Below are 24,194 nucleotides of genomic sequence, written 5' to 3'. Positions count from 1 at the left end.
CCCATGGCACACACACACAACACCCCATGGCACACACACACACACACACACACACAACACCCCATGGCACACACACACAACACCCCATGGCACACACACACACACACACACACACACACACACACACAACACCCCACGGCACACACAGAACACCCCATGGCACACACACACACACACACACAACACCCCACGGCACACACAGAACACCCCATGGCACACACACACACACACACACACACAACACCCCACGGCACACACAGAACACCCCATGGCGCACACACACACACACACACACACACACACACACACCACCCCATGGCACACACACACAACACCCCATGGCACACAGGGAACACCCCATGGCACACACACACACACACACACAACACCCCACGGCACACACAGAACACCCCATGGCACACACACACACACACACACACACACACACACACACACACACACCACCCCATGGCACACACACCACCCCACGGCACACACAGAACACCCCATGGCACACACACACACACACACACAACACCCCACGGCACACACAGAACACCCCATGGCACACACACACACACAACACCCCACGGCACACACAGAACACCCCATGGCACACACACACACACACACACACACACACACACACCACCCCATGGCACACACACACAACACCCCATGGCACACAGGGAACACCCCATGGCACACACACACACACACACACACACACACACACACACACACCACCCCATGGCACACACACACACACACACAGAACACCCCATGGCACACACACACACACACACACACACACCACCCCATGGCACACACAACACCCCATGGCACACACACACACAACACCCCATGGCACACACACACACAACACCCCATGGCACACACAACACCCCATGGCACACACACACAACACCCCGTGGCACACACACACACACAACACCCCATGGCACACACACACAACACCCCGTGGCACACACGCACACACACACACAACACCCCATGGCACACACACACACAACACCCCATGGCACACACACCACCCCATGGCACACACAGAACACCCCATGGCACACACACACAACACCCCGTGGCACACACGCACAACACCCCATGGCACACACACAACACCCCGTGGCGCACACACACACACACACACAACACCCCATGGCACACACACACAACACCCCGTGGCACACACGCACAACACCCCATGGCACACACACAACACCCCGTGGCACACACACACACACACACCACCCCATGGCACGTGGCTGTGTCCCCCAGAGGAGCTCTGGCTGAGCTGCCCTTGCCCTCCTGCAGCCAGTGTGTGGCCAAAACGTGTCCTGGATGGAGTGTGAGCTGCTGGGGCACTGCTGCCCCTGCCCACCCTGCCCTGGCCCTGCTGGAGCAGGCATAGATCAAGTGAAGAAATAACAGAGAGCAATCCAAACTTTGATTAAACCACAGCTCTCAAGATCACAGCTTCTTCTGTTTGTCTCCCTCTGCTGAGCTCAGACTGGCAGCCTGTGTTTGGAGTAAAAACCTCCTGTAGGAGTGGAGCAGCAGGGGATTCATCCCAGGAGCTGCTGAGCAGGCAGGGAGCTGACCCAGCACGGAATTCCAGCCATAAATCCTGGCGCACACAAGCACTGGGCACGGGGAAGGGAATGGTTTGGGTTTGTTGGGGCTGGAATTCCCACACACAGTTCCCAGGGAGCTCTCCTCAGGATAAATAGCAACGTGGGAATGTGGGAATGTGGGAATGTATCCCATCCCTGGCTTTATGACGAGGATGGGATTCACCATCACCATCCCAGGAACTCCAGATTCTTCCAAGGTGAGGGCAGTGAGAATGAGGTGGGGCAGTGGCTGCAGTGTGTCCAGCCCTGCAGGGAGTTGAATCCCTGTGGATGTGCCACTTGGGGACATGGGCAGTGGTGGCCTGGGCAGTGCAGGGAAGGGCTGCACTCAGTGTCTCAGAGGGATTTTCCCAAATGGTTCTGTGATTCCACACTTCACGCAGTGAGGAAATGCAGAGAATACCTGGAGCCCACAGAGGTGTTTGCACATTTAAGGGATGCCTCTCACTTTATCCAATGCCAGCCCTGCCATGGCAGGGACATCTCCCAGTGCCCCAGGCTGCTCCAACCCCAGTGTCCAGCCTGGGACACTGCCAGGGATATCTGGGATCCCCTTTGCAATCGTTCAGGATGAGCCTTTGAAATGGAAGAACCTGGAGGGTTTTGATGTTTGGTGGAGAATCCACAGCTAGAATATTTTTTTTTTTTTACTTGTTTAACCTTGGGAAGACTTTGGGGAGATGTTTTTTGTGCACTCAGAGGTGGTGGATGCAGTTTCCACTGGCACAGGGTGGAATTCCCAGAGCAGCTGTGGCTGCCCCTGCATCCCTGGCAGTGCCCAAGGCCAGGTTGGACACTGGGGTTGGAGCAGCCTGGGACAGTGGGAGGTGTCCCTGCCATGGCAGGGCTGGCACTGGGTGGGCTCTGAGGTCCCTCTCAAAGGTCTCCATGGTCTTCCCTGTGCCCTGAGCCTGCTGCTCACAGCCCTGGTACCCCCAGCAGTGGGCAAAGGCTGCTCCAGGGAAGTTTGGAGGCTGCAAAACCTGCATGGAGTGTGTGATTTGTGTGACTGATTTGTGTGATTGGTGTAATTTGTGTGATTTTGGTGATTTGTATGATTTTGGTGATTTGTGTCATTTGTGTGATTGGTATGATCGGTATGATTGATTTGTAGGATTTTGGTGATTTGTGTCATTTGTGTGATTGATTTGTGTGATTGATGTGTGATACTTGTGTGATTTGTGTGATTTTGATGATTTGAGTAATTTGATTGATTTGTGGGATTTGTGGGATTTTGGTGATTTCTGTGATTTGATTTGTGTGACTCTCTCTCCCCAGCCCCGTCCCCCAGCTGACCTGGGTTTCAGCTTCGATGCCAACAAGCAGCAGAGGCAGCTGATAGCAGAGCTGGAGAACAAGAACAGGTACAGCTCTGCTTAGGGGAGCAGCCCTGGGCTTTGTGCTGATCCCCAGGCAGGAAAGGGGGGATTGTGCCCCTGTGCTCAGGTGAGACCTCACCTGCAGAGCTGCCCCAGCCCTGGGGATTCCAACAGCAGCAGGAGCTGGAGCTGCTGGAGAGAGCCCAGAGGAGGCACCAGGTGATCAGAGGGATGGAGCAGCTCTGCTGTGAGGAAAGGCTGAGAGAATTGGGGTTGTTCAGCCTGGAGAAGGCTCTGGGGTGACCTCACTGTGACCTCCCGGTGCCTGAAGGAGCTGACAGGAAAGATGGAGAGGGACTGGGGACAAGGCATGGAGGGACAGGACACAGGGAATGGCTCCCACTGCCACAGGGCAGGGCTGGATGGGATACTGGGAATTAGGAATTGTTCCCTGGCAGGGTGGGCAGGCCCTGGAATTCCACAGGGTGGAATTCCCAGAGCAGCTGTGGCTGCCCCTGCATCTCTGGCAGTGCCCAAGGCCAGGTTGGACATTGGGGCTGGAGCAGCCTGGGACAGTGGGAGGTGTCCCTGCCATGGCAGGGCTGGCACTGGGTGGGCTCTGAGGTCCCTCCCAAAGGTCTCCATAGTGTCCCTGTGCCCTGAGCCTGCTGCTCACAGCCCTGGCACCCCTGGCAGTGAGCAAAGGCTGCTTCAGGGAAGTTTGGAGCAGCAGCAGTTCCTGGAGAGCAGGAACAGCTCAGTCCTGGCACTGCTGTAGCTTCTGAGCTCTGCCCAGAGACTTTGCAGGTATCTGGAATGGTTCCTGGAGATCCTGGATAAGGGAGATCTCGCTCAGGGCTGCTGGGGAGCCCTGCCAGGAGAGCAGCTCAGCAGTTCTGCCAGCAAGGAGAGCTGGAGGTGACACTCTCCTCTTGGAAGGGTTTCATCCCTGCTGCACTGGCCGAGTCCTTGGCCATCCCTGCACCTGCACAGCACACAGGACTGTGCTGCTGCCTGGCCCCTCAGCCTCTGAACACCCTGAGGGTCTGTTTGTGTTCCAGTGAGCTGTGCTGCTCCTGCTGCCCTCCAGGGTAAGGGGGCTGGGGTCTCCCCAGTGCTGCTCCAGAGCCCCCCCGAGCACCTGCAGGACAGGGAGTGCTGAAATGGGAACTTTTGTCCTCCTGGAACGCTCCGCGAGCCCGTTCGGTCTGAGGGGGCTGGAGAACGTTGCAGCGAGCGATTTCAGCCTTGCGGAGCAATGCCTTTCCCGGGTCCTGCAGCATGCCCAGGGCTGCGCTCGCGTCCCCGTGCTGGCTGGGAGCTGTGCCCAGAGCCCCCGGGCTGGGGCTGCCCACTGCCAGGAGCTGCTTGGAGAGCTGCAGGAGCGTTCAGCAGCGCTGCGGACACTGACCTCGTCCTTCTCTTCTTTGCTGTGTCCTTCTTGCCCAGGGAGATCCTGCAGGAAATCCAGCGGCTGCGGCTGGAACACGAGCAAGCCTCGCAGCCCACCCCCGAGAAGGCTCAGCAGAACCCCACCCTGCTGGCCGAGCTGCGCCTGCTGCGGTAACAGAACACCTGGGCCGGGCTACCGGGCCGGGCTGCCGGGCTACCGGGCTGGGGGCACTGTAGGGCCAAGGCACTGCAGCGCCTTCAGCTTTCTTTTTAGGAGTAAATAACAACCTCCCTTCCATGAGCCCCGTTTGCGCAGCTCGGGAAGGTGCTCGTGAGGAGGGGATCGGCAGCACTGGGGGATCCTGCAGGGCTGGTCCAGCCCCGGGGGTTCCCTGATCCTGGGGTTCCGTGCCCCCGGTGTCCCCCCGTGACCTCCCTGGTGCTCAGGCACGCACAGCACCAGCTTTGCCACCCCGAAGCCTCACTCCTCAAGGCGTTCCCTCGGTGGGTCCCACTGGCAGGTTCTGTGGGATGGGAAGGTGCTTCCCGAGCTCCGGGTGCTCCCCAGCCGTGCCAGGGCAGGATGACTGGAATGTCATTGTCCGTGAGCACCAGCACGAGTGATGCCCGTTCTGCCCAGAGTTCAGGCTGTGAAAGCAGGGGAGTGCTAATCCATGGGAAGTGGTGTCTCAGCTTTGGAGCTCTGCAGGCAGCCCTGGGGATGAGTCAGCTCTGCTGGGACCTTGCAGAGGCCCTGGATCCCTGTCCTGGCACATCCCTGTCCTAGCACATCCCTGTCCTGGCACATCCCTGTCCTGGCACTGCAGTTGTGCCTGCTTGCTCCTGCCTGCAATCTCAGAAGGTTTGAGCTGGAAAGGACTCCAAATCCCACCCATTCCCAGCCCTGCCATGGCAGGGACACCTCCCACTGTCCCAGCCTGGCCTTGGGCACTGCCAGAGATGCAGGGGCAGCCACAGCTGCTCTGGGAATTCCACCCTGTGGAATTCCAGGGCCTGCCCACCCTGCCAGGGAACAATTCCTAATTCCCAGTATCCCATCCAGCCCTGCCCTGTGGCAGTGGGAGCCATTCCCTGTGTCCTGTCCCTGCAATTCCTGGTGAAGATTCCCACTTCAGCTTCCCTGTAAGCCCCTCCAGATCCTTAATTTACAAACCACAGTCTTCAACATACAGACAGATACTGAGAGCTACACCCAGGGTGGTTAATGTTTGTTAATGTTCGACAGTTTTCTGTCTTTGTTGAAATTCCTGGGGTGGATTATCCACAGCTGCCACGAGACAGCACTGAAGGCTCTCAAAGGTTCAGTCTGTTCCAGGTGATGTTCTAACGTGGGACTGACACACTCTGGTGTCACCAGAACCACTATAGGGCAATAAAGAACCCCTGGTACCCTGCTTTTCCCTGGGGTTGTTTCTCATGCCCAGGGCTGGGATCTGTGGGCCCAGGGACACAGAACCTCATCAGGCTGACGTCTGTCTGGGCTGCTCCTTTATTACTCATTCTTTCTTTTTTTAACCACAAACCCCAGCCTCAGAGTCATCACTCCTGAAATAGCTCCAGACAGGTTTTGTGCAGCCAAGGGAAGGGAAGGGAAGGTCACTCTTCCTCCTCCTCTGCTGCTGTTGTCACCTGGCTGCTGGTGCAGGGGACGTGTCCTGGCTGTTCCATCACTGCCAGGAGCAGCTCTGCTGAGCCTCCCCCAACACCTGCAGCCTTTCCTCCTCTTTCTTGTCCCTCTCTTTCCTCCCAGAGCTCATCCTGCTCTGTCTGAGCTCCACAGGATGCCGGGCTCTGATGCTCAGAGACATAAAAAGTGTTTGTTTTTTTTTCCCTCACAATGCTCTGATGCCGAGTAGGGCTTCCCTCTGCCTGTGGCTGGAGGAGCTCTCTGAGTTTGGGGGAGCAGGGAATTGTCACCTCCAGATCCATGGTGGCTGTGCTGAGCTTCACTTCAGGTTTTTAAATGGGGAGCAGGACAATGATGGGACCCAAAGTCACTTTATTTCCCCAAGGAGGTTTGAAACACCCCGAGTTTATTTTGTGCCTCTTTGTCCCCTGTCCCAGGCAGAGGAAGGATGAGCTGGAGCAGAGGATGTCAGCCCTGCAGGAGAGCAGAAGAGAGCTGATGGTGCAGCTGGAGGGGCTGATGAAGCTGCTCAAAGTAAGGAATCTGTTCCTGCTGGGAAGGCAGCACACCCCTCCCTTCCTGGGGGCTCTGGGATCCCTGTTTTGCTGTCACACCCTAAAAACCCTTCCTGAGGAGCAGCACGAGTTTGCCAGAGCCATTTCCATCCCAGCTCTGCGTGGGGTGCAGGGGGTTAATGGGTTTTGTGTGGGTAAAATACCCGGAGCCCGAGATTTGGAGTGGTTTAAAGTTTGATTTGGTACTTCCCACTCTCCCTGGGAAATACACTGGGAGCAGGGCAGGATGTGAGTGCCAGGGACAAGGAGCTGAGCCTGCTCAGCCCCTGCCACACCTGGGGGTTTTGTCTGAGGGCTCTGCTGGCTCTGAGCTCCAGCAAATGCCATTGTTTGGGTTTCTCATGAGGATCCTTCCTTGTTTTTATGGCGTTCCCCCTGGGCTGAGCTCCCAGCTGGTGATTGGAGTGGGAAATTCTGTCACACCTTTGTTCTTTCTCTGCTTTCAATCCAACAAAAGCCTCCCTGTAAAGCAAGGGGCAAAGCCTTGGGGAGGTTCTGGTGCAAGACAGGATGTCCCAAAGTGCTGTGGGACTGGGGGAGAGACCTGGCAGTGGTGACAGTGGCACAGATCAGCTGTGGGCACATCTGGGTGGCTCCAGAAAAACTCTGAGCTTCTCTGCACTCAAAAGAGACAATGAATTCCCAGTGTCTGGAAAGCAGAAGTGCCATCACTCCTCAGCTTGGGCTTGTATCCTGGGGGAGGAATTCCAGCCCCTTCCTTCATCCTGGGGGAGGAATTCCAGCCCCTGCCTTTATCCTGGTGCAGAATTACAGCCCCTGCCCTTGTCCTGGGGCAGGGATGTCCATAGAGGGGTGATGATCAAACACCCCTCAGCAGGGCCTGGTTTATTCCCCTCCCTGATGGCACACTCCCATGTTTGGGAACTCCCATGTTTGGGAATTCTGATTTTCCCGAAGCCAATGGTTCTGCTCTGTGTTTTTCCTGCTCAGTCCATTAATGTCTGACTTCTAAAATCACAGGAATCTTGGAATCCCAGAATGATTTGGGTTGGAGGGACCTCAAATCCCACCCAGAGCCACCCCTGCCACGGCAGGGACACCTCCCACTGTCCCAGGCTGCTCCAACCCCAATGTCCAGCCTGGCCTTGGGCACTGCCAGGGATGCAGGGGCAGCCACAGCTGCTCTGGGAATTCCACCCTGTGGAATTCCAGGGCCTGCCCACCCTGCCAGGGAACAATTCCTAATTCCCAGTATCCCATCCAGCCCTGCCCTGTGGCAGTGGGAGCCATTCCCTGTGTCCTGTCCCTCCATGCCTTGTCCCCAGTCCCTCTCCAGCTCTTCTGGAGCCCCTTCAGGCCCTGCAAGGTCCCATTTAGGTCACCCCTAAAAAAAAAAACTTGTCTTCTTTGTCTCCCCTCCTTGTCTGAGTATCTCCCCCCTAGTCCTGGGCATTCCAGGATCAATCACAAATCCCCTGCCCTGCCCCAGGTACCTCCTCACTCAGGTAATTATTTTAATCTGCAAGTTCCCCAGCCTGCTGAGCTAAAAATATCATTTCTTTTATAATAGATACTTTTGACACCTTTTCTCATTATTGGTGTCAGAGCTTCCCTGTGTGCAGGCTCCAGGGGAAGGGACGAGGCAGACACAGGATCCTCCCTCCTCCCCTGCTCAGGATTTCACCCCAGCCCGGCGCTGCCTCCAGGCTCTGTTTTGTTCCTGATGTTGGTGTTTATTTCCAGCTCTCATTTTCAGTGGTTTTAGCCCTGCCAGACACGATTTTTCCCCACCAGGTTTTAGCTTCTCTCATCTCTTGGAGCTCTTCAAAACTCCTCATGTATAATTTACATCAGCTGTTAAGCTTTTATGGGATTTTTTTCCATTTTTTTATGCAGTATTTTTTCCATTTTTAATGCTACCTTCATTTCATCATTTAGGGCTACATTCAGCTCACCCAGCTCTGCTTGCCTGAGAGTTTGGGGGCTCAAATCCCTCTCTGAGGAAAAGGAGAGTGAGGAAGGACCTTGTAGGTGTTACCATCTTCCCCTGAGGGGCAGCCCTAGCCTTGCTGTCTGTGACAGGGCCAGCCCCAGGGAAGGGCTGGAGCTGTGTCAGGGCATTTGGGATGCATCTCTCTGGAGGTTCATCCATTTCCCCACGCTGTGGTAGTTGGACTCAGAGCAGGGAAAGGCCCTGGAATGAAATCCCTTCAAGGCCAAACCATTTCTGCTCCTGTGATTTCTGACCCCTCTGGTTCTGACCCTCTCTGATTTCTGATTGTTTTGGTTCTGTGATTTCTGGTTGTTCTGCTTCTGTGATTTCTGACCACATTGATTCTGTGATTTCTGTCCATTCCAGTTCTGTGATTTCTGACCACACTGATTCTGTGATTTCTGTTTGTTCTGGTTCTGTGATTTCTGACCATTCCCACTCTGTGATTTCTGTCCATTCCCATTTTATAATTTCTGACAATTTCTGGTTCTGTGATTTCTGTCCATTCCAGTTCTGTGATTTCTGACCATTCTGGTTGTTTGTGCGGAGTTAATTAAACTCCTCTGGGGGTCCTGCCCTGATGTTCCTGGGCCCTCCCCAGACCACTGCAATTGAGAGTCACTGTTGGGGTTTTGGAGTTTTCCACAAAAATCAACCCAGGGAGTGCTGGCACTTATGACTGGGGGTTCCAGTGATGGGAATTTCATGGAGTCACCGACAGGACTGGGAGGGAAGCTGTGGCTGCCCCATCCCTGGAAGTGTCCATGGGCAGGTTTTACAGGGCCTGGAGCACCCTGGGGTGGTGGGAGGTGTCCCTGCCCATGGGTACAAGGTGGGATTTAAGGTCAGCCTGTTCTGGGACCGTGGCTCCATCCGGGCTTGGCTTGGCTCTCCCTTACTCCTGCACTCTGCTGCAGTCCCCTGGTGCTGTGGCTGGCCTGGCTGTGCTGAGCATTCCCTGGGCACTTCTGTCTGCTCCTCGCAGGGCTTTCACTGTCAGCTCCACGGAAATCCAGCAGACAGATCCCATTTCTCTGCTTCCATTTCCTCCACGGCAATTTCCCCACGGCTGCTCCCGTGATTTATCCCAGCACTGCTCTGGGATAAATCAGTGAGCTCTATCCCTCCTCAGAGGGCTTTTCCACATCTGTCCTCAATGCCAGGGCCTCATTTTTCAAACTAACAACTTTTTTTTTTTTTTTTTTTGGTGGGGTGGGGATGATTTAAGATCTTTTTCCCTGACCTGGGTCCCTGTCTGGTCCCGCAGGTCCCGGTGCTGGTGGCAGGCACAAGGGGAGATGTGTGGGATGTGGGGAGGGCACTAAGCAGAGCCAGGCCCCACATCAGCCAAGCAACACTGGAGACACACCTGGAGGAACCCCAAGTCTTGGGAGAAAAACCCAAAAATCAATGCTCAAAACCATGGAATTCTCCCCCGGGCTCCTCTGCAGGGCTGGGTGGGAAAGCAGCTTCCAGGGGTCAGTGAGAAGGAGCTGCTTTAAATTAAGGGAGAGGTTCTGGTTAATCCTGCTCAGATGGGAGATCAGCCAGGGGAGGTTGATAAATGTGTTCATAGATTTCCAGGCCAGAAGGAGCTTTTATCCCACGAATTTTAATTCCATGACCTGGATTTCTGGGGGGCTGTGCTTGGCCGTGGTCCTGCTGCCCCTTGCCCCTTGTGCAGGGCGTGGAGGAGGGATCACCTGAAAATGCTGGAATTGCTGCTTTGGGATAGACAAGGGTGAGCAGCACCATCGTGCAGCCCTCCTGTCACACCCAGGCTGGGACCCGTGGTGCTTCTTGTCTGTGAGAGGACAAAAGCCATGGAGACCTCTGAATTACCAAGGCAGCTCTGGGCTGGGTGACATTTCTCTCCTTGCCAGCAATTCTCCTGGAACTGAAGGCAGGATGTGCCTCCACCAGCCCAGGCCCAATCACAGTGGGCATTTCCCTGCTGCAGAAGGGGAGAGGTTCACCTGTGTTTCACTTTTTTTGTGCTCCAGGTCGGGAGGGATCCATGCTGGGATGCTCTGCAGTGCAGGAGCTGCTCTCTCTGCACCTCCTTCTTTACTCAGCACCTTCACTGCCTTGGCCTCAGCCTGTCCCTGTCCCCTCCCAAATCTGCTTTCTCTGCCCCTGCAGTTCCCATCCGGTCCTGGAGTGCCCAGTGGGAGCTGACCAAGGGGGATGTTGTGCTGTTGGGGCTCTGTGCTGGCACATTTGTGTGCTGGGACACTCCTGATGGCAGTTCCAGACTTCAGGGGATGGATCTGGTGCCTGTTGGCTCGAGGGCAGCTCGAGAGGCCTCAGGTCTGGAGCAGCAGAGGATCACAGGATCACGGAAGGGTTTGGGTTGGAAGGAAGCACAAAACCCACCCAGTGCCCCCCGCCATGGGCAGGGACACCTTCCTCTGGGCCAGTAAAGGCCCTGCCTAAAGCAGCAGGTGCCCCTGGCTATCCCCTCCTGTATCCCAGGGATCTGTGCTGGGACACCCATCCCATGTGCCCAGAGGCCGTTTGGAGGGGACAAGGGGACAAATGTCACCTGTGATCCCCCCAGCCATGTCCCGTGTCCCCAGCTCCTGTGTGCTGCAGGTGCTGGCACCATGTTCTCTCCTTTCACTGTGTATTTTGCGTGAAAATTAACCATTTTCACATGATAATTAATCTTTCCCCTCTCTCTTCACCTTTTTATTTTGCCAACGTCTCTAGGAAGAAGAGCAAAAGCAGGCAGTAAGTTGAATTCACTTTGTAGGTGATCTGACTTTTTTATTTTTTCCCCTTCCTGCATGAAATCCATTTTCTGTTAATCGGCTTGTATGCAAATAAACCCTGGGAATGGGGGGCCTTTTCTGCTGGGGAGATGGAGCACAGCCTCCCTCAGCTTCCAGCAGAGCATGGCTTGTGTGTGTCCTGGAGTCATTCCCTTTCCAGGGAAGTTTATTGCCATGGGCTGGATTGATGAGGCTTTTGTGGAATCATGCATGCCCATGAAAACTGGGATTCTCGGCTGGCTTCATTCCTGATTTTGTGGGAGATCCTTGGGAGGGTTTCAGGTGCTAAGAAAGCTTTCTTGTCTCTTCAGGAATCCTTTAATTTACCTCTTGCCACATGCAAGTCCATGCATGAAAACTAATTAATGGCTTAATATTCTGGGCATGGCTCCATATCCTTCAGTGCTGACAGGGGCTCCTTGGAGGAGTCCCGGGGAGCTCATTGCACACAGGATGAGTGCAGGAGCAGGAGACAAGAACGCCGGGGCTTTGCTGCTGTTCGATTCCCCTTTTCTCTGCTCGAAGCCGAGCCCTGTGTTAATTCGGGATCCACTCCAGAGGGAGCCCTTCTGCTTTCCTCGGGAGCAGCCAGATGTTTAGTGTCTGCTCCCCAGCAGAACATTTGCAGCATTTTCCCAACATGGTTTCCTTTATATCCAAAAGCTTTCATGACAATTAATCCGTGTTTGGACCCTCTGGGGTTTCGTGTGCTGTTCCTCACAGACATCACTGGATGTTGGATACAGTGGTTGGAAATTCTGGGGACTTGTTTTTGGTAGGGAAGCAGACATTTTGGGGTAGCATCTATTGCTGAAGACACTTCAGTGTTCCGTGTGCTGAAAGTGGCCTTTGGTGACTCCTGCATGGGTTTTTGGTGCTGTTCTGGTACCGGTCTGAGGTGCTGGTGAGCGGGCACCTTCCACTGGAGGCCAGTTCATCATCAGGAAATCATGGAATCTTGGAATGGTTTGGGTGGGAAGGGGCCTTAAACCTCACCCAGGGACACCTCCCACTGTCCCAGGCTGCTCCAAGCCCCAATGTCCAGCCTGGCCTTGGGCACTACCAGGGATCCAGGGGCAGCCACAGCTGCTCTGGGAATTCCATCCCAGCCCCTCCCCACCCTCCCAGGGCAGACTTTGTCCTATGTCCCATCCAAAACCCTCCCTGGGTTTGCCAGGGCACCTGGCAGAAGGGATTGGGTTTCTTGAAGGGACCAGGCTGCAGCACGTGGCAGGAGCTGCAGGGAATGTCCTGGGGGAAGGAAAACCTATCCCTGTTCTCCAGCTTCTAACTGTGCCAGTGGAATGCCACACTGTGTGTCCTCCCCCTACCCAGCTCCACTGCTGGGCATAATCCTCTGCAGGGAAAGGCAGAGCTTTGTGTTAGCTCCATTTTCCTGTGCTGTGCTTCCATCTGGATTGTGGATATAGAAAAAGGGTAAATATGAGATCAGGGAAGAAGGTGACCAGTTAGACATCCCATTTTTCCCTGGAATGCTGTGTCAGGAGGAGGGTAAAGAGCCAAAAGTAAACCAGCATCAGCACAGTGACATTCCATCCAGGCCCATTCCTCTGAAATCAGGAATGTAGGAGCCAAAGTTGATTTGAAGCTCAAGAAAGGTGGATTTTGAGCAGCTGAAGGATATATTTGTGGAATTGAAACTTTACATCCTTCCTTTGCATGGCCTGGAGCAGCTTGAGCTGCTCCCCACAAGGTTGGAAATCCCAGCAGAGGCTGCCCCACATGGCTGAGAAACAGAGTCCCACCTGGCTAGGGTGGAAGGCAGCTCTGGAGAGCAGCCAGAGCACCCCTGGTGTTCAGAACAGGCTGCTGGGGTTTGTCCCTCACCATGGAAACAGCAAACCCCAGGCTGGTCTGGGTGGGAAGGACTTTCCAGCTCATCTGTTCCATCCCCAGCCCTGGCAGGGACTCCTGCCACCCTCCCAGGTTGTTCCCAGCCCCATCCAGGCTGGCCTTGTGTGAGGGAGAAGGTGGAGCAGCTCTAGGGGCTGTGGAGGAGAAGCTCAGGTGTTCCAGGGAGCTGAGCATCCCCTCAGCCCCTGGCCAGGTGGGCTGGCTGTGTGGGGGCAGCAGGAATGTCTGTCAAGGGTGAAGGGAAATAAAGCAGAGCAGTCGTGGAATAGGAGGAGCAGCACAGCAGGAGCAGGCATCCACTTTGGGAATCTCTGATCTTCCTCCACTGCTGGGGCTGCAGGTCCTGTCCTGGAGCAGAAGTTCATGTCAGGAATTTCTATCAGGAGAGGGACACCATTTCTGATCCTGGCATTTCCAGCAACCTCTGTGCCCCGTGTTGAGAGCTGGTCTTCCATCAAGGCCCAGACAGATGCTGTTGTGTCCTGGGCACACCCTGGAGGAGCAGAGCCTGGTGTGGAGATGTCATTCCAGTCTGGAATGGAGTCTGGAGCCGCATGGCGTTCATGGCCCACCACACTGTTCCCAGCACTGCTGGGATTGTTGTGTCCCAGCTAGTAAAATCCTAATTTACACCAGGAGCCTTTCCATGTCACAGCTGGTGACAAGCTGGGCTAATCTGCTAACCATTAAAGCCTCTTTGTTTTGGAGTGGGAGGAGCAGCCGTAGGAGCTCTCAGTGGCCAGAGGAGCGTGGCAGGGATTCCCAAGGATGTGCATCACAGGGATGGTGTCCTTGGCGTGTCCCACAGTCCTACAACCATCCCAGAGCAGCCTCAGGAGCTGCAGCACCAGGGAATGTCCCTAATGCCAAACAGGCACAGGAACAGCTTCAAGCAGAGGGAACTCTGGGATGGGATCTTTTCCCTCAGGAGATGGTGGGAACAACAGGGCAGGGGGCTCAGGAGTGGTAGGGCTGTGTTACCCAGCAGAAATGGATGTGTGCTCACCCAGCAATCCCTGGAAACCCTGGATCCATGGGAGGGCTGCTCCTCAACCCCATGGAGAGGGAGTCAGGAGTTCCCATTTTCATGCCATGGTTCAGGTTGGATGTTTAGGGGAGACCTTCCAGCAGTGCCAGGGCACAGCCCCTGAATGAGCTGAGCCACCTCAGCCATGGCTACAGCAGAGCCAAACAACTCCATGAGCCCTGTCCTTCCCAAAGCCAAACTACTTCATGAGCCCTGTCCTTCCCGAGGGATGCAGAGCCCTGTAACAGGAGAATTCCCAGCAGAATTCTGTTAAGAATTCTGCAGAGTCCTGGGCCGCCTGAAGGAGTCTCTTGTCCAATCTGCAACTGCTGCTCAGTTCTGCATCCAGCAGTGGAGTCACATCCCTGGAGGTGTCCTGGATGTGGCACTCAGAACTCTGGACTGGGGACAAGGTGGGCATTGGACACATCTGGGACTGAATGGGCTGGGAGGGTGTTTCCTGCTGAAGGATTTTGGGATTCCGTGGTCCTGAGCCTGCCAGAGCTGTGTTGGTGCCTGGGATTGCCCTGTGCTCCCTGAGCTGTGTCACATTCCAACACCAGGAAAGGGCCTTGTTGCAGTGCCAGGAGCATTCCTGTGTGCAGCTCAGCCCAATGCTGGGGACAGGGGAGCTCTGGGGAGAGTTCAGGGCTGCTGCTCCCCTCTCAGAAATGTTCATGGCTCTCCTGCAGGGACCACCAAATTCTAGAGCAGTCTGGGTGGGAAGGGACCTTAAACCTCATTCATTCCCCCCTCCTGCTGTGGACAATGACAATTCCACTATCCCAGGCTGCCTACACCAAACCTAGAAGGGCTCCTGAGCGAGCCAGTGATATTCAGAGCTGTGCAGGGATGCAGCTCCGTGGCCGTGGGGTTTATCCCTCACACATTTATTAACCTCAGGGTTTATTCCCTGCAGACATTCCACAGGGAAGGCTGGGCCTGTGCTGCCCTCAGAGGGAAGAGCACCTCAGCTGGCAGCACTGAACACCTCACCTGGCTCCTGCGCTGGCAGCGCCACCCCTGCAGATGAGTTTGGGCTGGGCTGTGAGGAGCAGCCATGGGCATGTGGCAGGATTCCTGGCTGGAAGGGTGTCTTGGTTTGAAAGGCAGGTGTTTGCTTAGGAAGGCAAGAGCCTCTCTTGAAATGGAAAATGTAACACCCCCCCTCCCTCCAAATTATTATAATTTTGAAATTAAGGAGCTGTCAGGCAAAGATATGGGAATAGGAATAGGAATAGGAATAGGAATTTCCTTATTAGGAAAATTAAAATAAAAATACAGAAATACAAAAAGACCCCAAACAAACCCAAAACACTGACAGAGTCAGAATCCAAGCTGACCCCCTGTCAGTCAGTCTGGGTGTTGGAGCAGCCCCATGAAATGGTGGATGCAGTCCTGCAGTGACAGATGTGGTTCTGTTGGAGCAGTGCTCCTGGAGAAGGTGCAGTTTTCCTCTGAAGGTCCAGTGATGATGTAGAAGGGTCTGGTTTTCCTCTGGAATCCAGTGGGAAAAGGCTGCTCTGATGTTCCAAATCTCAGATTTTATCTGGGTAGGGAATGCTTGGCTCCTGCCCCTGGGTGGAGCATCTCCCAATGGGATGATGGAATTTTATCAGCCATGCAGTGGGACTCAATGGCCCATTAACAGGAGATATCTCCTGGAGGGAGGATGGGATGTGGGAAAGAGAAAGAACAGTGCCCCAGCTGGTTTAACAGCTGTCCATGAACAGGAGATATCTCCACAGAGATAAGGATCACTGCCCCAGCTGGTTTAACAGCTGTCCATGAACAGGAGATATCTCCCCAGAGATAAGGATCACTGCCCCAGCTGGTTTAACAGCTGGTTCATGAACAGGAGATATCTCCCCAGAGATAAGGATCACTGCCCCAGCTGGTTTAACAGCTGTCCATGAACAGGAGATACCTCCCCAGAGATAAGGATCACTGCCCCAGCTGGTTTAACAGCTGGTTCATGAACAGGAGATATCTCCACAGAGATAAGGATCACTGCCCCAGCTGGTTTAACAGCTGTCCATGAACAGGAGATATCTCCACAGAGATAAGGATCACTGCCCCAGCTGGTTTCACAGCTGGTTGTAGAATACACATACCATGTCACATGGCAGGGCTGGTACTGGATGGGCTCTGAGGTCCCTTCCAACCCAACCCAGTTTAGGATTTGACTGGGGATGGCATCCCTGTGGCTCCTGAGGGCTTCTCCTGTTCCCATTGTCACACAGGGAGGGAGGCAGCAATGTCTCGCATGGGCTGGAGCAGCAGAGAGGCCGTGGAGGGTTTGAGTCCTGATCTGTAGGACACAGAGATATTTCCAAAGGGATGGTTCTATTCCTGCTCTGTAGAGCTGTTTTCCAGAGGGATGGTTTGATTCCTGCTCTGTGGCACACTGAGGTGTTTTCCAGAGGGATGGTTTGATTCCTGCTCTGTGGCACACTGAGGTGTTTTCCAGAGGGATGGTTTGATTCCTGCTCTGTAACATACTGAGGTGTTTTCCAGAGGGATGGTTTGATTCCTGCTCTGTGGCACACAGAGGTGTGTCCAGCCTGGGCAGAGATGTCAGGGCTCTGTGGTTTCTCCTGAACTGGGGAGCAGCCAGGAGGCAGCTCAGCCTCTGCTCCATTCATGCCTTCCCTGAATCACATTCCTGTGCCCTTAATCACCCTTTGGATCACTCAGCTACAAACAGGCAGCAGTTTGTTCACTTTCCTGCCTTCCAAGCCTTTCCTTCCCTGCTCTGGAGCTGCTTCCTGTGGCACAAAGCTCCAGGCACAGGCTCTGCCTGCCTGGACAGGAGGAATACCCTGAGGAAGGGCTTTCAAATCCAGCTGACAGGGTGGGCTCCATTTTCTAAACAGGTTCCTGTCAGGGGCAGCCTGGAAATGGTTCCACTTTTCCCCTCTGGAGGTTTCTGTTTTTGTATTTGTTGTTTTAAGGCATTATTTGTGGAATGAAGATGGGAAGCATGGCGGCGTGAGAGCATTCTCACCAGGACGTGCAGCTCCTGTGGATTTATTAGGGATGGTTTTAAGGTTTGGTGATGGGCCACGTGCTCAGGGGGCTCCAAGAACCCCGAGGGCTCACATCTGTGCTCAGTGTATTGTCCATGTGAGGAGACCTCGCTGGACAGGACACAGAGTCCTCTGGGATCCTGCGTGGGGTTCTGTGGGTCTCCAGGATGGTTACACACAGGTAGTTCTCCCTTATTTCAGCAGCAGGCCCTGAGTGCCCCTGGCAGCACCAGAGCCCAGGGCTGGCCATGGGAGGGTGACACAGGACAGCCTCGTGTGCCAGCACCATGCCAGCCCCAGGGAGACCAGGGGCTCCCTTAGCACCTAAATCAGACCTGGCAGGGCCTGAAGGGGCTCCAGGAGAGCTGGAGAGGGACTGGGGACAAGGCATGGAGGGACAGGACACAGGGAATGGCTTCCACTGCCACAGGGCAGGGCTGGATGGGATACTGGGAATTAGGAATTGTTCCCTGGCAGGGTGGGCAGGCCCTGGAATTCCACAGGGTGGAATTCCCAGAGCAGCTGTGGCTGCCCCTGCATCCCTGGCAGTGCCCAAGGCCAGGCTGGACATTGGGGTTGGAGCAGCCTGGGGCAGCAGGAGGTGTTCAGCAGGGGTGGCACTGGGTGGGATTTGGGGTCCCTCCAAACCCAAACCTTTCCATCCTCCTTTGATCCCACACCGTGCCAGAGCAGTCCTCAGCATCCCAGGCCTGAGCAGCCCTGGGGATGTGGAGCAGCTCTGGACCTCTCCCCAGGCTGAGCTGTCCCCATGTCTGTGACCAGGGGGGGCCCCGGGAGTCAGAGCAGGGTCTGGGAAGATTGGGGGGCTGGGGGTGCCCACAACAGCTGAGCTCCTCCAGCCCCCTGGGGGAATTTCAGCTCCTCAGCCCTTTCACTGCATTCCCAAATCCCCAGGGCTCAGTGGCAGTGTGCCCCAACACAGCATCCCTGGGGAAGGGCTGAGCTAGGGGCTCCCGTGGCTCACCCAGATCTTTGGGAGATGCTGATCCAGCCTGGAAGGGGCTGGATGCAGTTCCTGATTTCATGATTTCCTGTCAGCCACTAAAGCTCCCCAGCAAAAAACAGGGATGGGAGAGGGAGGGTGTGGGAGCAGGGGCACAGCAGGCCCAGACCCTCTGGAGCCACGAGGAGAGGATGGTTTGTGTCAGAGCAAAGCAAGAGGAATGTCTTGGAGCAGGAGGAATGTTCCAAAGGCTGAGGAGCAGCGTCCCTGTACTCACTGAGTGTTTAGAGCAATGAAGTCACTGCTTAGGTCTGTCTTGTAGGAATCAGCAAATCCTAAACTGGTTTTGGGGGGGAGGGGCCTTAAATCCCCCCCCAGTGCCACCCCTTCCACTCTCCCAGGCTGCTCCCAGGCCCAGTGTCCAGCCCGACCTTGGATATTTTATCAATCCCCATTAAAGATCTCATTGGCAAGGTCAGAGTGGGATTTTTATTGAAATACTCTCCCCCTCCGTGGGTGTTCCCACCCTTTGTCCCTTGTTCCTGAGGATTTGCTGTGGTGTGTTGGTGGCGTTTCTCACCTCCCATTGACGTTTCCACAAATCATTTGTGGCCACATTTGGGGACAGATATTCCTGAGCCCGTCACAGTCGTGTTCCCACTGTGGGGACATCACTGTGATGACTGCAGAGATGTTCTACAAGGATTTGCATTTGTTTTGGCAAGATCTGACTCTCCTTGCTGTTTGTTTAGTCCCTGGGAAATGTGACACTGCTGATGGGTTTGGCAGGACCGACGACAGAATTCTGGAATCATCTCCTCTGATGTATTTTCTTTGGGCACGGGCTGTAAGTGGTTAAATGATCGTCCTTGTGGAGTCCAGGATGTGAAATATTTATTGCTTCCCTGCTGAATTTCATAGCCATGCTGACTCTTCTGAAACAATGCTTTCTTCACTCTGCAGTCAAGTGCTGCGGCACGTAGCTGGGCTGGAGGAAGTGCAGACAGCGTGTTCCTCCTTGGGATGTGGTCCAGCACACTCTGAACCCCCTGCACTCCTGCTGGCCTCAAACACAGCTTGGCACCCAGACACACCTGGCTGGAGCCATGCAGAGTGGCTATCAGCTGCTTTCCCCTGGCATTTTCGTGTTAATCAAACCCCAGAACTGGACCATGCTGTTGGGTGTGGAGCTGTGTCCCTTGCAGACAGGGAGAGCCGACGCTTTTTTGGGTGCTCAGCAATGTTCACCAAGGTGAAATTCAAGTGAGAGCCTTCGCTGGGATCTTGGCTGTCACCTGGAGAAGGGATTGCTTGTAGAGTCACAGGTTTGGGTTGGAAGGGACCTTAAATCCCATCCAGTTCCATGGGCAGGGACACCTCCCACTGTCCCAGGCTGCTCCAAGCCCCAGTGTCCAACCTGGCATTCGGATGGGGTCTCCACAAAAACTTCTCTTTCTTTGGACTTCAGAAGAAGTTCACAAAAATCCTTCCATCCACAGTCATGGAAAATCCAGCAGAAGCCAAGAGCTCTTCATCCCCTGGCGCTCTTTCAGGAGAACGTCCATGGAGCTGGATGTTCACCCCGTGGGCTGGGGGTGAATAATGCTCCTCGTGCCCACTAATTGGATTGCAGAGCAATTAATACTGACCGTGTTTCTGTGGGTACATCTGCAGTACTTTCCCTGGGATCATTACCCAGCCTGGAAGGGTAATCAGAGCCACGTGAAGGACATCTGGATCCACTGCTGGTTTATGTGGCACCTGGCCCTTATTAATAGTAATGAGGAAATGGCAGTTTGGGATTTCTTGACCTCACATGAAATTCATTTTGCTGGGCAAAGGTTGCTAACAGATGGCAGCAATTTGGGGCTCCGTTCATCATCTGTTGCACAGACTTTATTGCTCTGGTTTGGCCCTTTCCTCTGTTGGGAACAGTCCCTTTTTCCACCTCATCTCTTTATAAGGGTTGTCTTTTTCAAAGGGAGCCCTGAAACATCTTGTTAAAGCATGTTCTGTGCAGCACCAGGGTTTAGGTATGGCCTGACACAACCAAACCATCCTGTTGAGCATAAATCACTCCTTTACTAACTGTGTTGTAAACTTTTTGTCTTTTTGAAGTCCGTGGTTTCTTGGCCCCTCTCCAGTTTGTTCTTTACCTCCCCAGCTCACAAATTCACTTCTGCACTTGGGCTTGGAGTAGAGGGAAGAGCTCCAGGGAGACACAGCCCCGTGGCACAGGGAGCTGGAAACGTGGGGGCTGCTGAGCTGCAGGAGAGGAGGTTCTGTGGAGACCTCACAGTGCTCCAGGAGATGGAGAGGGACAGCTCACTGGGGACTGTAATGGCAGGGCAGGAAGTGATGGGTTCAGACTGAAAGAGGGAAAATTTGGAATGGATACTGCAAAAAACTTCTTCCCTGGCCAGCCTGCCCACCTGGCACAGGGTGGAATTCCCAGAGCAGCTGTGGCTGCCCCTGCATCCCTGGCAGTGCCCAAGGCCAGGTTGGACATTGGGGTTGGAGCAGCCTGGGACAGTGGGAGGTGTCCCTGCCGTGGCAGGGCTGGGATGGGCTGGGTGTGAGGTGAAGGAATTCCATGAAGGAATTCAGTGAAGGAATTGTTCCCAGTTATTGTTCAGTTATCCTTTGAAGACATCCCAGGTGTGGCAGAGACAGGAGCTCTCTGTGCCCCTTGTTCAGACAGGCTGAGGGTGTTTGGGTGTCTCCTCTCTGGCCAAGGATCTCCTTGACAAATGGGACCAATTATGGCCCTGCTGGAAGTGAAAACCTTTTAACTGTGTGTGTGGGGGGGGGGGGGGGGGGGGGTGTTTTTTGGTTTTGGTTCTGTTTTTGGTAGTTGTAGCTGATTTGAAGCAGGCTAGAAGCAAGATAAAGAAACCCAGAACATCCAGGGCTGGTGCTGTTGGGCATTACAGAAATATTGTGGATAAAGAAACCCAGAACATCCAGGGCTGGTGCTGTTGGGCATTACAGAAATATTGTGGATAAAGAAACCCAGAACATCCAGGGCTGGTGCTGTTTGGCATTACAGAAATATTACAGATTCAAGGCCTTGGGAATGCTGAGGTTGGATGTTGCTGGCTCAGATGTGTCAGCCAGGGCAGTGATCACTTCCCCTTGTGGGTGGTGGCTGCTGCTGCACTGTGGCAGCACGGATTTACAGCCTGCTGTCAGAAAATCACAGTCAGACACCGGCCTGGATATGTCACTGTGCCACAGGAAGGGAAAAAACCTGTGCCTGGAATCAATTTATCTACAGTGCTGCACCAAAATAGTCCTACCTGAGAGCCTGGCTCTGGGGAATATCAGTTCCAGCTGCAGCTTTGGCCTCGTGTGGTGCTTCCAACCTGAAACCTCTTGGGGTTTGTTTTTTATTTATCAAAGCAGAATGGAAGTTGTGCTAACAACCAAAATTGTCGTGTAATCCAAATTGGGTTTACAGAGAAGTGCTCGTATTGTATTTGTGATTTAGCCTGTGATTTACTGCTGTACACACCCCTCCAGTTTCACCAGCCTGAAGCACATGTGCTGGAATCCACAAAGAATTAAAACAGCAGAGAAATAGAAGATCTCAGTATTTTAACTGATGTAGCTCAGGGGCAGTGCCCCAGGCCAGGTGGGACATTGGGGCTGGAGCAGCCTGGGACAGTGGGAGGTGTCCCTGCCATGGCAGGGGTGGCACTGGAGGAGATTTAAGGTCCCTTCAACCCAAACCATTCCATGAGTGGATGCTTCTGTGCAAACCCAGCTCAGGTGAATATTAGTTTTCTTTTCTCTGTCCCTTTCTCTGTTGCATTTCACCAAGTGGAGGTGAGGGAGATGCTTTAAAAGAGATCAGGATTCTTGGGCTTGAATAAAGCATCATCAACCATTGCCCCTCCCCAGCGTGGGGCTCATTTGGAAACATCCCAGGTTTGCTTCCAGCAGCCTCCGTTGTGCAGATCATTGGCAGCTTAATCCTGCGTGGCTGACAGCACTAATGAGCCCATCAGATTAACTCAGGTACAGAATTCCAGGAGATCTGCACCCTGAGCGTGGGGCTGGGCTGTGATGATGCTCTTGGTGCTCACAGGTGTCGGTGTCAGGCTGTGCATGGGGCCAGGACCATGGAAAAAACCTTAAAACTGACCTTAAATCCCATCCAGTGCCACGGCAGGGACACCTCCCGCTGCCCCAGGCTGCTCCAACCCCAATGTCCAGCCTGGCCTTGGGCACTGCCAGGGATGCAGGGGCAGCCACAGCTGCTCTGGGAATTCCACCCTGTGCCAGGGCCTGCCCACCTCAGACTCTGCTCTCACATTTCCCATGTCAGGGATTCTCCTTCCCCCCATCCTCAGGACACTCAGCCTGAGTGCAACATTACTGCCCATGAACATCACTGGCACATTTCTGAGATCTCAGAACCTTTGACACCCAAATGTCACTGTCTTCTGAACACAAAAATACTCCTTGAACAGTGAACTACCCAGGCTTGGGGAAGTTTTTATACAAAACCTCAATTTCCTACATTTATTTTGGGGCATGATGAGATGTTTACTTGTCTAAATTGCTCTTGGGTTATTGTGTGTGCAAGATCTCTTTTAGTTTAATCTGTTCCTAGGAAGAAGCTCCATGTGACAATGGAACAGAGGAATTCCTTGAGCAGTGGGGTTCCCACAGCAGGGACACATCCCAGAGGGAGCTGGGATCAGGCTCTGCCATCCTGGCAGGCAGGCTGGGCTCCCCTCTGCAGCCCTGAGAACTGCTCTGGGTGGCCTCAAGGCCAGCACAGCAGCGTGACTGAGCAGCCCCCACAGCCTCCCACCTCCCCAGGGGCACACCTGGACAGTCCCTAAAACTCCAGGATTCTCCCAAAACCCTGCCATCACCTCCAGCTTTTTAGGGCAGCACAGAGCTGGAGAGAGACCTCTGGGACATCAAGGCTGATCTCCTGTCACATAAACCCACATCAGCTGTGCCTTGTCCTGCCCAGAGCTTCCCTGGAGGGAGGCTGGACAGGAATTCCTGGCTGGGAGGGTGGGGAAGGGGCACAGGGTGGAATTCCCAGAGCAGCTGTGGCTGCCCCTGCATCCCTAGCAGTGCCCAAGGCCAGGTTGGACATTGGGGTTGGAGCAGCCTGGGACAGTGGGAGGTGTCCCTGCCATGGCAGGGCTGGCACTGGGTGGGATTTAAGGTCCCTTCCCACCCTAACCACTCCAGGATTCCATAACCTGGCCCCAAACAGCAATGCCTGTCACTGGAGAGCTAAACCACATGTTTTATTCCCAGCTGCTTTTTTTCTTCTGAAGAAGAAAAACTTGGGCTTTTTTTTTTTCCTGATGCTTAATCCCAAAGAAGTGTCAGCGTGTCAGGGCAGTGGTGTCTCAGGCTGTGGTTCTGTCTCCAGCTCAGAGGTGAAGTGTCCTATTGTCACTTTGCTGTGGAAAAGTTGAGGAATAGGTCCCAGGAAGGGAGTCCGTGTGCTCTCAGGCACAGAAATCTGCAGCAGAAATCTCCCCAAGGCTCAGCTCTGGAACTTCCCCAGCCCTGAGCGTGGGACGAGGGCTGCAGCAGCAGCACCTCTGGGAGCAGCCGGGGGATCCACAGGGGGTTTCCAGCAGAAAGCATCCCCAGGAGGGGCAGGGCAGCTCCCCGGGCTCTCTGACAGGGACAGGGGACACAGTGTGAGATGTGTCCCCTGCTCTGGGGGCTCTGTGCCCCTCCAGATGGCAGGAGGGGCTGGGGGCGCGCGTCACGCTCCGTGTGTTGTGCATTAGCTGGGAGCCACTCCTCGCAGAGATCAAAGGAGCTGTGCTGGGACACCGGGGCTGGCTGTGACAACCAAAGGAGCTGTGCTGGGACACCGGGGCTGGCTGTGACAACCAAAGGAGCTGTGCTGGGACACCGGGGCTGGCTGTGACGGACACGCCTGCAGCAGCTGTGGGGCCATGCCCAGCCCCTGGCCCCTGCTCCAACGGGGATCCC

At 54.5% G+C, this 24,194-nt stretch overlaps 1 protein-coding gene across 8 annotated transcripts in view; it reads left to right on the top strand.

Moving 5' to 3' along the window:
* Window positions 1-24,194, top strand: part of DTNB (dystrobrevin beta) — a 105,805-nt gene that overhangs the window by 54,784 nt on the left and 26,827 nt on the right. For 5 of the 8 annotated variants that reach the window (XM_062488351.1, XM_062488348.1, XM_062488350.1 and 2 more), the window contains 4 exons: window positions 2,934-3,019; window positions 4,424-4,537; window positions 6,452-6,548; window positions 11,256-11,276. In XM_062488351.1, coding sequence (XP_062344335.1) covers window positions 2,934-3,019; window positions 4,424-4,537; window positions 6,452-6,548; window positions 11,256-11,276 — 318 coding nt within the window. The remainder of the gene's footprint in view (window positions 1-2,933; window positions 3,020-4,423; window positions 4,538-6,451; window positions 6,549-11,255; window positions 11,277-24,194) is intronic. The other 3 variants (XM_062488352.1, XM_062488349.1, XM_062488346.1) reach the window with 1 other exon arrangement.

Source organism: Cinclus cinclus, chromosome 3 (assembly GCF_963662255.1).
Source record: "Cinclus cinclus chromosome 3, bCinCin1.1, whole genome shotgun sequence".
NCBI lineage: Eukaryota > Metazoa > Chordata > Aves > Passeriformes > Cinclidae > Cinclus > Cinclus cinclus.
The sequence above is the reverse complement of the archived record's forward strand: the minus strand, read 5'-3'. Positions and strand labels throughout refer to the sequence as shown.